General features: G+C 37.3%; 1 protein-coding gene and 2 pseudogenes across 1 annotated transcript; all 3 read left to right on the top strand.

Annotated features, from left to right (window-relative positions):
* The first annotated feature begins 7447 nt into the window (after nt 1–7447).
* Nucleotides 7448–8855, top strand: LOC137938456 (deacetoxyvindoline 4-hydroxylase-like; annotated as a pseudogene).
* Nucleotides 8856–9716: 861 nt separating this feature from the next.
* Nucleotides 9717–11310, top strand: LOC137938455 (uncharacterized; annotated as a pseudogene).
* Nucleotides 11311–12365: 1055 nt separating this feature from the next.
* Nucleotides 12366–14907, top strand: LOC137938938 (1-aminocyclopropane-1-carboxylate oxidase homolog 1-like). Its single transcript, XM_068784058.1, has one exon. It carries the CDS (start codon nt 12531–12533, stop codon nt 13131–13133), a length of 603 nt encoding a protein of 200 aa, XP_068640159.1. The 5' UTR covers nt 12366–12530; the 3' UTR covers nt 13134–14907.
* The last annotated feature ends 1714 nt before the right edge of the window (nt 14908–16621 follow it).

The following is a 16621-nucleotide window of genomic DNA, read 5'->3' as shown; positions in this document are numbered from 1 at the left end:
ATAGACTCTTATTACCTATAAGATGCTCGGAGGCCCCTGAGTTGATGATCCAGAATGAAGAGGAGGAAGTGGCATAAATTATATCTGAAGTAGTGGTGGGAACAATAGTAGTTGAAGGTATTGGAGAAGATGAAGGAGATACCATAAGAGTTCGCATCCTTTGGAACAGGTCATAATCATCATTAATGAGAGTTTACTTTCCTCGTTGATTGATTGGGCAGTATTATTCTCATTTTGAACTAAGACTTGGTTGGCAGTGACCCAGTCTACTTTGCCATGAAGCTTCCAGTAGGTATCCACCAGATGATGCAATCCACCATAGTGAGTGCAGACCCGATTGTCTGACCTTGAAGAACCAGAGCCACTTCTACCACCTCTTGCTTGGCCTCTATAATTTCTACCATGCCCTTGGGTGGTAGAAGATGTACCTCTATTTCTTGAGTATATAGTAGATGATACTTCAGTATGAGAAGTGGAGGAAGGATTTGGGATACGAAGTAATGTTGTACTGATGTCATCGAATGATGGAAGTACAGAGGAGCTAAGAAGTTGGATTTTGGCTACTTCAAGATATGGCTTGATATTTGACAAGAAGATAGTAGCTGATAAGGTCTCACGCTGTTTTTCTTGAACCAGTATATCAGTTGAATATGGCTGAGTAAGTTTCCACCCTTGAATCAGCTCTCTAAATCTAGCCAAAAATTCATGCAGGTTTTCTCCTTATTTTGTAGTAAACATGTTCAGAAATACACCATATAATTTTTGTAAATTCTTGGTGCTAGAGTACAACTTGGAGCAAGTGTCACATATCTACTTTGCGGTCTCAAGGTGGACAACATTATTTGCTGCATGTTTTTCCATGCTATTAGTGTGCCAACTAATGACAAGTGTGTCATTCTAGAGCCATTTAATATAGGAACTATCATCTTCATCTATAGGCAGAGTTGGTTTAGCCAAATGTCCTAAGAGTTCTTTAGTGATAAGGAATCTTTTAACCAACTGAGCCCAACTTAAGTAATTTGATAACCCTTTCAAGGGTATTACGATAATATTAAGTAAGCCCCTTTTACCACTCATATGCACATAATCTTCTACCATTACTAATGTATATACAGTGCACTATATGAGCCAACCAATAATAGAGGAGAGGAAATCAATCAAGCCAAACCAAGTCAAACTGAACCAAACCGAGTCAATTAACAATTCACACTAAGACAAACCAAACCAAGGCCTTAATCATGCAAGTAATTAAGGAGATTATGATTCCATATGCTAATCCAAATCAAATAAGATTGATTCCTATTGAATTTATGGAAAAGAGAAATACTTCATTGACTTATTATAATCAGAGTACATAAACCTTTATTTATAATAGAGGAAAGTAGTAAAATCTAATTACAATTAAATTACCCATGTCCCAATTATACCCAAACTCTAATACTTAAAGATAAGTCCTAGCATAATTAAATAAACTAAAATAAATAGAAGATTAACATGACTAAAACACGTTTAAACTGAAACTCTTATGTGGGTCCATATCTTATGGGCTTGAGCCCATCTTCCAATATTCTTAGATATGTAGGCCTTCTTTGGTTGTGTGGGCAAGGGCCTATCTTCCAACACTCCCCCTCACGCTAGGGGTGAGAGAACATCATGAACCCCCAACTTGCTGTAAATGATGTATGGGATCTTCTTGTATAAAATGGCAGTCCTCCATATCTTTCAACACTCTCCCTCATGCTAGTGGCTCTTCCATGAGGCCCAGTTGGCATAAGATAAGTGAGAGTAAAATCACTCCAAGTCGTATGACATTGCTCCATACTCCAGTAGGGCACACTCCTATCTTTTGTAGGTAGTGGGTCTATACGCAATGCTAAGAAGTATAATAAAACTCCTCCATCATCATGTCCCTCCACAGGACAATGACTCCCAAGTGGTAGGACTAATAAATGCCAATTAAGGGGGTTATAATATAGATGTAGTAAGCTCTTCCACCACAGTCTCCTCACCCTGGCACCGACTCTCACAAGTAGAAATTAACGAGTAACATAGATGAAGTAATAAACTCCTCTGTCACGGTGTCCCAACCCAGGCACCGACTCTCACAGGTAGAAATTAACGGGTAACATAGATGTAGTAATAAGCTCCTCTGTCACGGTGTCCCAACCCGGGCACTGACTCTCACAAGTAGAAATGGGTGATCAATGGGTAATGCCTGTCATTCACAAGACGGCGATAAAAGACCCACAGGTATATATATAAAAAAGTCTCAATGGACTTAAAACACCCATATGTATACGTGATGGACTTAAACTCCCATCCGAAGCAACACTCAAAAGGTTACAATAAAGGTTGGCCCAAAGATATGTGTGAGAGTCAAATAAAGGATGGTATGAGAAAGGATACTGAGGCCACCACTTCTTCAATAATAATGCCTCATCCAAAGAGACACAATAGGAGCAGCTAAAAAGGGTTTGGGCCCATATAACATGAACCAAAATAAAAATCCTTGTAAAATGACTCATAAAATAATCCAATGCAATATGTTGACCAAAGAATATGTTGCAAATACCTCAAAATAATAATCCAGCCGAAGAAATAGAATCGATTCGAGCCGAGTCAGGTATCACCAATAATTCAACTTCTTAGATGCAAAAGCTTCATCTTTTGTGTTTTCCCTTTTCTTGAATATTTTTGTCACATTAAAATTACTACAATATATAAAATACCTTTTTCCTATACTTCTTCTACTTCTCCCCCTCAAGTTGGGAGGTAATGGTAGTGATCCTAGCTTGAACCAAATAACATAAATGTAGTAGTAAACAACTCAAAACAAGGAGAAGTGAGATATTTTCTTGATATAGCAACTCAAAAAGTGACGTAAAACCATCAGATTAAATTCAGATTTTTCAATGCAATAGGATACCAACATGACCTTTGATTCTTCCAATGGGAATATATCTTTAAATATAGGTCAGATTGACATGAAACTTCCTCATTATGAAACTAGACTAAAATACCTTTCATCCAAATATAACTTCTCTTTATAAAATATAATTATTTTGAGATAAATAATCTGATAGATCTCGATCTCTGTAATCTGGCCGAACTAAATACTCTTTCTCCTTTTGCCAGCATGACTATTGACTTTTCCAAGATCAATATCTCCCTATAAAAAACTTAGATGGATAATTGGTTGAATAGGTAAGAAAATAGACTTATAAATATTTCTTTTGATATATAATTCTCCACATACAGTCTAGTTCTTGATAGCATAAAATAGCTCAGAAGTTGAAGCTTTCTACTGCTACTCGAACCTCTTTTGCAATCTGACCTTCGCTAAATCAAATATCATTTTATCTTTCTAAATAACTCCGATTGGAAAAAAAATCATTTTTCTTGGAAAGTAGACTCGAATATATTTTCGTCAATATATAATACGAAATATTAGAATCTCAGTATAAAGGTGAAAACGCAAAGCAAATAACAGGTGGACTACAAAACAAAAAAGATAAATACGAACCTAAACTGCTAGATATGATAAATTAGAAAATGATCACATTAACTCTATGGATTGACCGAGTCAACTCACATAACCTGCTCTGATACCATGTTGAATTTATGGAAAAGAGAAATACTTCATTGACTTATTATAATCAAAGTACATGGACCGCTATTTATAATAGAGGAAAGTAGTAGAGTCCAATTACAATTAAACTACCATTGTCCCAATTACACCCAAATACTAAAACTTAAAGATAAGTCCTAGCATAATTAAATAAGCCAATATAAATAGAAGATTAACATGATTAAAACACCTTTAAACCGAAACTCTTCTGTGGGTCTATAACTTATGGGGCTTGGGCCCATCTTCCAACATTCTTAGATATATGGGCCTTCCTTGGTCGTGTTGGCTTGGGCCCATCTTTTGTGGGTTCATATCTTATGGGCTTGGACCCATCTTCCAATACTCTTAGATATGTGGGTCTCCTTGGTTGTGTGGGTTTGGGCCCATCTACCAACAATTCCAAATCTTCCACAATTAAGAAAGAATTATAAAGGCAAGTTAAATCTCAAGGGATCTTGGGCAACTTAGAGGATCTTCTTAAAGAAGGCAAGTTTCCTTCTATGCCTCCCTTATTAAATAAGGCTTGATATGAGCATGGAAAATAGCAGGGAGCTAATGCCTCCCTTTGTTTCTCATGGACCGCAATATCTGTAGAATAAGGTTGGGCAATCTTCCATTCTTAAATAAGTCATCAAAATCGAGCAAGATAATCATGTACGTTCTCCAACTGTTTGATATTATACATTGGTTGAAAAACATCGTATAGTTTAGACTATTAGCGCTGGAGTATAACTTGGCACGAGTATCTCATACTTGTTTAGCGGTCTCAAGATGGAAAACATTGTTGACAACATCTTCTTTCATATTGTTTATCATCCAGTTCAGAACTTGTATATCTTCTTTAAGCCACATCATGTTCATACTATCTTCTTCATCCATTGGAGGAGGGAGCTTACTTAAGTGACTCAGCAAATCACAAGTAATGGAATCTTGTCACCGATTGAGACCAACTTAGATAATTAGATAGTCCTTTTAAAGAAACCGTAGTGATTTTAAGCAAATCACTTTTCCCAGCCATTGTAGCACTAAGTTCAACAACCATAAATGATCTTTGAGAAATATTTAGCTTTGTACTCCTTATGCAATATCAAATAGAGGAGAGTAATATATTACTCCTGTAATAAAGACCAGAAACATGCTTCAGAAAAATAAGAAATAACTGCTAAACAATAGTCTCCTACTACCATAATATACTGTTGTAAAAAAGATATAAGAGCTGCTGTAATAGACGTCAATGAGAGGTAATATTTACTGTTGATTACAAAATAAGATGGAGACCAATATCTCATTTGGCTGCTACAAGAATAAACTTTTGAGAGATGAAATTCCAGCACCAAGAAAGTGCACACGTGAGCAGTAAACCAATAATTGACGTCCTCCAACAGGTAAGTATAGAAGAAGTAAAACAAGTATGGAAAGTCTGGTAATTGTAAATTTTAACCACAAGATTTATTTCCAAATTGGGCAGTCCATGTGAGGAAAGTTTCTAATATGGAAAGCTTACGAATTCCTGGCTGGAATCCTATCTACATTAGAAACAAACCAGGAAGTTTCCAAAGATAGACTTTCCTAGGTTAGCAACACTTTCCTAAATTAGATTTTCCAAAGCTAAGGTCTCTCTAGGATTAAAGAGGCTTTAAGACAAGAGGTAAATCTTTGTCTGATATACTAGAATTCATCTAGAATTCTAGAATTCATTCAAATTTTCTTGGCATACATCAAACAACAATTTAGGATATCAAATTGCAGCACTCTATCAACCAGTATTACAGAAATTCAACCCATGTATGTAATAAAAGAAAGGTATCCAGTAGTGATAGATTAGACTACTGATTTCCAGAGAATAATATCATCAACCAACCACAAGTTTATAAGAAAAACAAAGTTTTATGAGGCATAAAAACAAGGTTATAAAACCCTTGAAAACGATAACTTTCTTCCACAAAAAAGAAAAAAAAATAGCTTTCTTGGAGTAGGAAAAAGTTCATCTTTTCCTCATAAATCTCATGAAAGAATCATAAATTCTGGATGAAAAATATCTGACATTAATATATTTGAAAGAAAAAGTATCAAACCTGAAATAAAAACTTAGGTTTCCCAAGAAATTTCAACACAAACCGAAGAAGAAGACTTTAGCTTTTCAAATCGAAACTTGCACCTTGGAGTCTTGAAATAAGGTGCTCTGATACCATATTATTTTCGGTACTCCTTCTCTGAAGTTTAAGGTCAAGTATGATGAAGGAGAGGAGGAAGAAGGAAAGAAGAAAGAAGAAGAAGAGGAAAAGAAGAAAAAGAAGGAAGGAAGAGGAGAGGACGGCAAGAGAAGAAAGGAGAGGGAGCATGTAGAGGAGGGGAAAGATTATGGTTATGATGAATGACCTAATCCTCCCTCTTAAGCTTTATTTATAGTGATTAAGAATACATCAAGTATACCCTTCACCCTAATAGGTGTGAATAAGAGTATAAAACAAAAGGGTTATGGAGTCATTACAATAATGCCATTTACGCTTGACCCATATTCTCCAATACTTTGATACCTACAATTTCTTGGCTCCCGGATAATTATTAGGTGAATAACATGTGATGAATGTGAATAATAATGGAAGAAACTAGAATAAAGAAATGGTTTGGTACCAAATCGAGAAAGTACCAAATCTCCTAACCATCTTAAATTGAATTTGTCTACCCCCTTGAAGCACAACACTTTTTCTTTTTTCATTTTTTGGGGTGAAAAATAAAGCTATCAAAATGACCCTCTTACCGCTTACATCTCCCCTTCTTATTCCCTATATTTATTTATCCCCTAATAATCTTTTACCCTACAAGTAGACCTATTACACTTATAATTAAACATAATTAACTAGGTACAAACATAAAAGTGTCACCTTTTTCTTTTGGTTGGCATAGAAAAGGAAAAGAGAGTCCCTTTTAACGTGTAAAGTTTTTAATATTATTTCAGTAGAAAGTTCTATATAGTGGTTATACTCTTTTTTTTTTTATGATTCCTTAAACTTGCTAACCGCAAGAACACATTTGTACACTAGATCTTAATGAGGAGCCTATTAAAACTTGTGATATAAATGTGTAATAAAAAATATGGTATCGAAGAACATACCGAATTTGATGGAATTTGTATATGTATCCCTTTTCATAGCTATAACTATTGACCTAATTAGTTAAAAAATTGTCAAATTTACATTACTAAAAAAAGACATTCTTTCTGGAGGAAGAATTGGATCTCAACGAGTTGGGTAAGCCTTTTCTTCTAAATGAAATTTGAGAATCATTTTTTTAATACTAATACGACTCATCGTATTATGATAATCTAAGATAAAAGCACTTTGAATGAATTTTGTCTTGATTCGAGAAAAAATTATGACTTAAAACAAAGAAAAATAGTAAGAAATATTACTTTTTTTTAATTAAACATTTATTTTTATTAAAATATTTACTAAAAATATCTTCAACAAATTTTCTTCTGTTTGGATTTTTCTATTTATTTTTCATTCATTCTTATTGTAGTAATAAATAATTATTTTCTATTCATTCTAATTTTCTAGGTACAAGTACTCCCCTTGATAAATGAAAAAGACCACATTGAAGAATTTAGATTAAATGATCGATTAATCACTTTGACTAGTCTCTAAATTAATCACGAGCCTATTCTTTAAAGTGAGAAAAAGAAAAGCCCCTGATGCGGACAAACGCCTTTTACAATCAACAACTACTGATATCTCACTTAGATAAGAATATCATTTATCGGCTGCCCGCAGCCCACCACAGCATTCATCTCCAGCTGCAACACTCCAAGAAAAATCAATGAGCTCTGCAGGAATCCCCGAGTTCTCTCATGACAGAGCCAAAGACCTCAAAGCCTTCGATGAATCCAAAGCTGGAGTGAAAGGACTAGTTGACGCCGGCGTGGAAAAGATCCCCTGGTTCTTCGTCCGGCCAGCGGAGGTGCTGCAAGAGATATCATCTTCCAAGTCAGGTACGCCTGATGAGATTCCCGTCATCGACCTACTAGGAGTGAGCAGCGGTGCTAGTCGCGACGAGATCATCGACCAAATCCGACGTGCTTCAGAGAGAAGGGGATTCTTCCAGGTGGTTAATCATGGAGTCCCCATAAACCTTCTTGATGAGATGATTGAGGGAACTCGCAGGTTCTTTGAGCAACCGGCCAAGGAGATGATGCTATATTACATACGAGACGGCGCTGGAAGAGTGTCATACACGTGTAACTTCGATTTGTATGAAGCGCCGACAGCAAATTGGAGGGACACCCTGTTGTGTGACATGGGTTTTGAACCTTGCTGTTAAGATTTGCCCCCTGCCTGCAGGTCAATCTTCTTAGATTCACCAAAAATTAACATGTCACTGTCTGTGAAACATTTTGAAAATCATCTACAACACAAGAATAAAAAATAAAAAAAATGTAAGGTTGTGTATGTGCCCACCTACTTGTTAAGTTGTGGAGTCTAATTAACGCTTTATGCAAAGTCGGCATGCGGATCGGTTACTTGGGAATTTCATACTTGTATTTCGATTACCCTAGCTTTCTTTTTATAATTGGGGGTGCCGCTATGAGGGTTATCATCAAGGATCATCAGTTGATGTAGAGAGAGGTTAGAGAAAAACATGAGTATGTGTGATTTCTATTGTAAATTACTTCATCATTATAGAGAATTATTGCAACGGTAGAAGACAAGACAATCTCACCTTGAGGCGAACTTGTATAAATCTTGTATTTGTTATACTTGATTATTTCTTCTTCTGCAATTATTATTGATCTCGTTAGTATTAAATCAAGGCGTCTAATTCCTAGCACTACTAATAGAAGAATTCTCACAAATGTAGAGATGTGATAATGGAGTACTCAAACCATATGAGAAGACTAGGGAATACCCTCTTCCAGTCAGAAGGCCTTGGTCTAAGCAGTAATAGTCTGATAAATAAGGATTGCTCCAAGGGGCACGTCCTTCTTTCTCACTACTACCCAGCATGTCCGAAGCCAGACCTAACCCTGGGCACAAGCAAGCACTCAGACACTGATTTCCTTACAGTTCTTCCCCAGGACAGTATCAGTGGTTTGTGAATTCTTCACACCGATTTGTGGGTGGATGTTCCTCTGGTCAAGGCAGCCAGACCATATCATTTTGTGAAAATTTATATTTATCATGATAAGTTGTTTGTTTTGTTGGCTAGGTGGCTCCTCAAAACGGGGTGAATTGAAATTTATAATTTAAAACTTTAACTTAGTCATGGAATGTAAAATATGTAATATAAAAATTAAAGTAAAAATTCAATCACACACCATATTAGACAAGCGATTCTTCATACAAACTGGAATTTTGCTGATTCCAGTTACTCGAAGTTACTATATACACAAGTAACAATGACAAATAGACCAATTACATAAGACTTTGTGCTTGGGACCTTTGAAAATTGAAAAGCAAGGGTACTAACTCGTACAACAGATGAACAACAATTTTTTGTATGTAATAATAATACTCTACAAAAGAAACATAGTAGTAGATTTCAAGCACCTTGAAAAGCTAATTTTGGATTTTATTACATTTGTGGAGAACATGTTGGAATCATTAGTTTAAACTTTAACCACATGAACTAGAAATTGTTTTTAACTGGAAGGATAGTGGGAATCGAGAGTTGAAAACAGTAACAGGAAATACTCAGGTTTGTTAAAAGAATTTCGGCCACTCTGGCAATTCATAGACTTAAGCACCTATTAATTGTTTTTTAGATAATGGTACCAAAACACCTATTAACTATTTTTTGAGATAATGGTACCTAAACACCTACTTTTCTTTCATGAGATTTTTCAGTGGCATAATGTTTGTATGGAATAGACAGAAAATATATAACATAGTATGGAATTCCCTTTGTTGTTTGAATTTCTATTTTTATTTATGTCATTTATTTTTTGTACAAGTAGCCAGTAGGAATGTCAACATCTTTTGTTCATGTAACATCTATAGCTAACACTAGTTCTAGTGTGGTCATAGATAATGACTCACTCCTCTATACTATATTCACTCTCAAACTACTAATACAGTTGAAAGGAGCATAGATGAAGGTACCTACATTAAGGAAGAATGTGACTCTATCCAAGAGTACAAAAAGACAAAAAAAGGTCTCATTTGTGGTTAGAATTCAAAGAAATCTCACTTCTAAATGGTACACAAAAGGCCCGATGTGTTTATTGTAAACCCAATTTGAGTATTATTAGTAGCAAAGTGGCCTTATTTATGAGTGGGCATTTGAAACATTGTCCTAACATAAAAGTGTCATTAGGGAAGAAAAAAAACCATGAACTTTCAACCAATGGGGTCTATTGTTGATATTCCTTTTATGGATTCTAGAGATAAATATGATAAAGCTAAAATGAGAATGCGTATTTCCCATTGGATTCTTATCTAAAAACATTCGTTCATGAGAGTAGAAGAGGAGAGTTTTGATTTTATAACGAAGATGACAATTGTGAATTATGAAAAAATATTTTGTAAGATTATTAAGGAGTATGTGGAGGTGTATTAAGTAAATAAAAAATTTAAAACTTTATTGAAAGAGATAAACAAGATTAGTCTTACCAAGGATCTTTGGAAGTCTAAAATAAAAATAAAAATGAAAACATGGTTATTATTGGGCATTTCATTGATAGTAATTGGAAGCTACAAAAATAGGTCTTGAGTTTTGACCATGTTCCTCCTCCTCTTGGTGTTGAGATAACAAATGATTTTTACAAGTGTTTGAAAGATTTGGAAATTGAAAATAAAGTATTTAGTATCTCAGTTGATAATACTGCATAGAATGATGTTTGTTTGAGAGATAATTTTTCAAGAAATTGGAAGTTAGTTTCTGGCGGGAAGTTATTTCATGTGTGTTATTGCGCTCATATTCTAAATTTATTAGTCCAAGATGGTCTTGTTGAAGTTAAGGAGATCATTGAGAATGTACGTGAGAATGTCAAGTTCATTAATCAGTTAAGGTTAGACTTCACACTTTTTCTTAAATTGTGCAGCAACTACAACTAGGTGTAAAAAGGTTGGTTATTAATTGTCCGGAACTTTATTTATGACATGTTGTCTTCCGCATTAAAATTCAAAGATGCATTTCTTAGATTTCAAGATAGAGAGTCAACTTATGATTATTTGCCAAGTCTTGATGAATGGGAAAAGGTTGAAATGGTGTGTGACATTCTAGAAGTTTTTAATGTAGTCACTAATATCATTTCTGGAAGTGACTACCCTACTTCTTATTTATACATTAGTCAGCTATATAGGGTAAAAGAAGTTTTTAATTTTCATTGTACAAATGAAATGTTTTCATTAGGACGATGGTTAGTAGAATGAAAGAGAAATTTTTAAAAAAAATGGGGTGAATACAATTTGTTGATGGTTGTTGATTCAGTTTTGGATCCAAATGTCAAATTAAGATTGATCAAAATGTGTTTTCCAAATATATATTCTAAGGTGGAAGGTAGAATGAATAGAAACTTAGTTCAACGAACCTTATTTAAGATTTATGATGAATATGTATCCATATGTAATGTGGAGATTAGTAATGAAGTGGTTATTTCAAATATTAGCTCTACGGGTGTTTCTATAAGTTGTAGGTCACATTCTTTATCAAATTCAGGTTGGTCAAAGTTAATGACTATGTGAAGCAAGTGGAAGTAGTGAATTCACCAAAGTTAAAATTGGATAATTATCTTCAAGAAGGTGTATATATTTGTGAAGAAACTTCACAATATGATTTTGATATTTTAGAATGGTAGAAAGTAAATAACATACGATTTCAGCTATTATAAAAGATAACAATAGACATCCTTGTAATTCCATATCTACAATAGCATCAAAGTCTATATTTACTGCTAGTGGTAGAGTAATAGACCCATATCGTTTTTCCTTGGCACCAAATATAGTTTAAACTCTGACTTGTGGTAATGATTGGGTTCGGGTTCTTCACGGTGTCAAGAAAAATCAAAAGGTGTACAACTTTTGAATTTTTTAGTTTTATTTATTAAATTTTTTTTGATGATTGCAACCTAAGAAGAAGTCTGTGGAAATAATGGTACCATTTACTTGATTTTTCATTTTTTTTCTCATCTGGGTAATTTTAATATTTTTCATTACATTAAGTAATTAGTAGTGGAAAAGCATTTTTATCAGACAATAAAAAATTTTATTCTTATTTTTTTTGTCATGAGTGGAGATTTTGCTTATGCGAAGAGGGACTAGCATATTGTTTTCTAACACGAAGATAAAAAGTTAGTTATATTGGATTTATAATTTTTGTTTGGCTAATTGTCAATTTGATATTGATATTTCATTTAAATTTTTATTTGATTATTGAACAAATTATACATAATTTTGTAAGTGTTTATGAACAATTTTATGCTGAGTGTATGGACAATTTTAAACAAAGATTATGTATAGTATTTATTTTATACCTAATTTTATGTAGAAATTTAGGTTGGAGCTCCAACCCAGATGCTCAAACTCGGTTAAAATTTGGGTTCGATCTTGATTCTAATTTTAGACTCCAGGCTGAACTCGACATGTTTGAAGCTCATCCCACCCAATTAAGCCCCTAATTTCATTTTACTATTATGCCCTTTTTCCGTCCGTTCGCGATTCTCGTGTTACCGAAGGATCCGCGAGGAGAAAAATTATGTGGTCTCGCTAGATTCGATTTATTCTGTCCGTGCCGCAGCACATGAGATTTTTCTGTAATTACTTTTCTCCTTCACGTAATTGGCTCGAAAATCATCCCTAACAGCGACAGGTAGACCAGACAATTCCCGAAGCTCAATCCCTAAAAAATCCAAGTCTCTTCCATCCAAATCCTAATCGTCGCTTGTCAGGTTCACAGATCAACAACCATGGCAGTCGCTGGATCCGCCGAAGTACCAACGGAGATTTCCCCAAGCTATGATCGATTGAGGGAGATGAAGTCCTTCGACGAAACAAAGCTCGGGGTCAAAGGCTTAGTAGATAATGGGGTGACCAATATCCCCAGATTCTTCATTCTGCCTACTGAAGATTTGATAAACAATCAGGCACCCACTCCAGTCCAGAAAGGAATACCAATCGTAGACCTGGACCGGGTCGGGCGAGAGGATCGGCGGAAGGAGATCGTGAAGGAAATCCGAGAGGTTTTGGAGACATGGGGGTTCTTCCAGGTGATCAATCATGGTATTCCACAGAGGGTTTTGGATGAGATGATCCAAGGAGCGAGAAGATTCCACGAAGAATCCGACGAGGAGAAGATGGCGTTCTACTCGAGAGACCCAAACAAGAAGGTGAGGTTCGTGAGCAATTTTGATCTATATCAGTCGAAAGCTGCGAACTGGAAAGATACCCTCGGTTGCAACATGGCTCCCAACTTTGAAGGCCCAGAAGCATTGCCAAAATCTTGCAGGTATTTTTCTCCACCTTTGAATTCTTATCCATGGCGGATGTCCAGACGACGATTTACAGGCTAAGTGAATTTTTTTTAAAACAATCGGACGTCATGAATCGTGTCAAAAGCAAACTTTCCTACACGGACATATTCAATCCCCTAACCAGATAAGATTTTCTTTACTTTCCTGGTTCCCAATCTCATGTTTTCATTCCGTTAGTTACTGGACTTCCAAGTTCTTTGTTCGTTCAGTTTTGGTTTCAGTATTCCAAATTGACATTCAGTCTCCTTTCTTGTAGACGTCGGTGTTAGACGGTTATGATAAACACCTAGCTAATACTACCCAAAAGACCGGCCTGTTAGGAATGGAAGACATAGGTATTTAACCCAGGACTATAACAGTACAGCCTGCCCTCCCGAGCCGATGACCACGACGACAATAACACAGCAACGCGACCTGGGCTAGAGGATCCCATAATCCCCTTCTCGGCGTCCCGCCAAGGGCATGCGGTCCACCTGTGTTCGTGGGGACTCGAAGTCAGGACGTAGCCCCTGCTCTGATACCAAATGATAAGCACCTAACCAATACTACCCAAAAGACCGGCCTGTTAGGAGCGGAAGACATATGTACTTAACCCAGGACCATAACATTGGCCAACAGTCACCACATTGTGACCCGTCGTCCCCCTTCCTGGGTTGGTCTCCGTTGTAACTGACACCTTCCTTGAGGACTATAAAAATGAGTTTGGTCTAGCAGAGGCAAACCTGAACGTTGCCATCGACGAGCCTATGCGATAAACGAGATGCTCTGTTCGCTGGAAATTGACTCCATGTCCGGAGGTACGATTTTGAGTTGATGCATTTCGTCTATGTTATTTAGAAGTTCATGAGGTGGTTAAAGTTCAAGTTAAGTTGTTTCATTTAAATAACGAGTTGACTCAGACCGGTTGAGACGAGTTGAAGCGACTTGGACATTCAGGGTCAACTCGGACAGGTTGAGTCAGCTCGCCCGTTCCAAATCGCTGTGTCAACTCTCCCATAAGTTTATGTCGTTCATGATCAGGTAAATGCACAAAACAAACACAACCAAACGTCCGAAGAGCTGTGTAGGACGGAGAGTAACCGAATAATTTAACAAAGGGAGAGACATGATGCAAGACAGGCGAGGGCAGGCGGTTAATTAAATGGACGGAGGTAGAGAGAGCTTCACACCAAAACCTAGGAGGAACGGATGATTCAATGAGAAGGGTGCGGACCATATCAAGAAGGTGACGATTTTTGCGCTCAGCAACACCATTTTGTTGGGGTGTCGAGGGACAAGAACGTTGAGAGATAATGCCTTTGTTTTGAAGAAATTCTTGAAATTCTGCCGACATGTACTCGCCCCCAGAGTCAGAGCGGAGTACTTTAAGGTGAGCGGAGAACTGGGTTTCAATGAGTGCAAGAAACCTCTTAAAAACGACAAAAACGTCAGACTTAGCTCGTAGGAAGTAGACCCAGGTAAATCGACTAAAGTCATCAATAAAGGTGACAAAGTACTTAAAGCGTGCATGCGAGATAACAGGAGCAATTCCCCAAACATCACTATGAATAAGGTCAAAGCAGTGGGAAGCATGCGAGGCATGATGCGGAAATGATAAAGTTTTACTTTTGCCAAGTTTACATGATGAACAGTCAAATGACGTGTCACGAGACATACAATCTTGATTGCCTAATAAACCTGATTTAAATAATGTACGAAGTACAGCCGAGTTTGGGTGGCCTAGACGTCTATGCCACAACTTAGGGCCAGATCCAACAACATTACAAGCAAAAGAAAGTACAGGAGAATGTGGAATAACAGTGGATAGAAAGACTTTAAGTGGAAATAGCCTGCCCACTTTAGGCCCCTTCGCGATCACCTTCCCCGACGATTGATCCTGCACAACACAGCCAAAGCGAGAAAACTGAACATTACAATTTTTATCAACCAATTGACCAACAGACAAAAGGTTTGTCGACAGGTCAGGAGACACAAAGACATCAGCTAAAGATGGAGAGAGATCACCAACAGCACTGATAGGCAGAGTGCTGCCATCAGCAGTGTTGATGTGCAGATTGCCATCATACTTTCGGACATTCGAAAGAGATACCACATTGTTGGTCATGTGGTTAGAGGCACCAGAATCAAAATACCATGGGTGAGTAGAAAAGTTCTGTTTACCTGAGATACCAAAAGTAGAAAAGGCAGAAATGATCATCTGTTGTACCATTTCAGGAGTGAGAGTGGTGGAACTGGCAGGTGCTGGTGGAACAGGAATGATAGGGACTGAAACAGCAGGTGGCAATGTGGTAGAACTAGATGTACCAATGGATGCATGATAAGCGGTAGGCTTCCTCCGTGGAGGTCGTGTAGGGCAAACGGTGATGTGATGACCCGGCTTCTTACAGTAGCTACAGAATAGAACCGACTTCTTGGGGCAGTCCCGAACAAAGTGACCATAAGCCTTGCAATGGAAGCACTGAACAGAACTGGTGTCCCGACCCTGAGGCCTTCCTTGTGCTACATAAGCTACAGGAGCCGAGAGATCATCCTGAACGCGAGGTGTCATGCTAGCCTGAGTAGTAAGGCGTTGCTCCTCCCGGAGAAGGTCACTCAAACAGGCATCTAGGGACGGCACCGGATGACGATTCATCAGATGTGATCGAGCAATCTCAAACTCGGGACGAAGCTTCATCAAGAATTGATCCCGTTTACTGGTGTCATGGACAGCTTGCACAGCAGAGAGAGCAGCAGCAGGGACATCCTCGTAAACAATGTCAGTGTAGTCAGCCCATAGATTTTGGAAGCCCGAGAAATATTCTTCAATCGAACGACTGCCTTGGGTGAAATTTGCAAGTTCATATTCAACTTGAAATCGACGGGCCGTGCTGGTTTGACGATAAACTTTGTGGAGGTAATTCCACATATCTGCGGCAGTTTTGTAGGGCCTCAGATTTGGGACTAGGTGAGGCTCAAGAGATCCAAGTATCCAAGTCATGACTCTAGCATCCATGATGATCCATTTTGACAATGCGTCAGCATCGCCAGGGGCCGGATCACTCCCATCAATATGACCCCATAAACCTCTTCCCTGAACAAATAACCGGAACTGAAATTCCCAAGTACCGTAGTTCTTGCCCGTGAACCGAATAGGAACGAAATCGGACTTATCTGCTGACATGATAAAATTGAATCTAGCAAAATTCCTGATGCACCCCCGCAAGATAAGAAATTCCAAGTAAACCCTCACTTTTCAGAAATTACAAATAGACCCCTATACTTACAGAAATCCAAGAGTTGCCCCCAGGTTAACAGAAATTCGAATTAGGCACCCAAACTTTCAGAAATTCGAAAAGCACCCTCGTACTTTCAGAAATGCCAGAATGGCCCCCCAAGCTTCCAGAAATTGCAAAGCGGCCCCCAAACTTTCATAAATTTCAAAGCGGCCCCCAAACGTGCATATATTTCATAGCGGCCCCCGATCTTTCATAAATTTCAAAGCGGCCCCCAATCGTTCAGAAATTGCAAAGCGGCCCCTAAAGATTTTA

The sequence above is a fragment of the Aristolochia californica genome, unplaced genomic scaffold (genome assembly GCF_029961685.1).
Source record: "Aristolochia californica isolate CCGP_79_NKW_82.1479 unplaced genomic scaffold, dmAriCali1.0.hap1 SCAF_8, whole genome shotgun sequence".
NCBI classification, from domain to species: Eukaryota; Viridiplantae; Streptophyta; class Magnoliopsida; order Piperales; family Aristolochiaceae; genus Aristolochia; species Aristolochia californica.
This window is presented reverse-complemented; position numbering and strand designations above follow the sequence as displayed.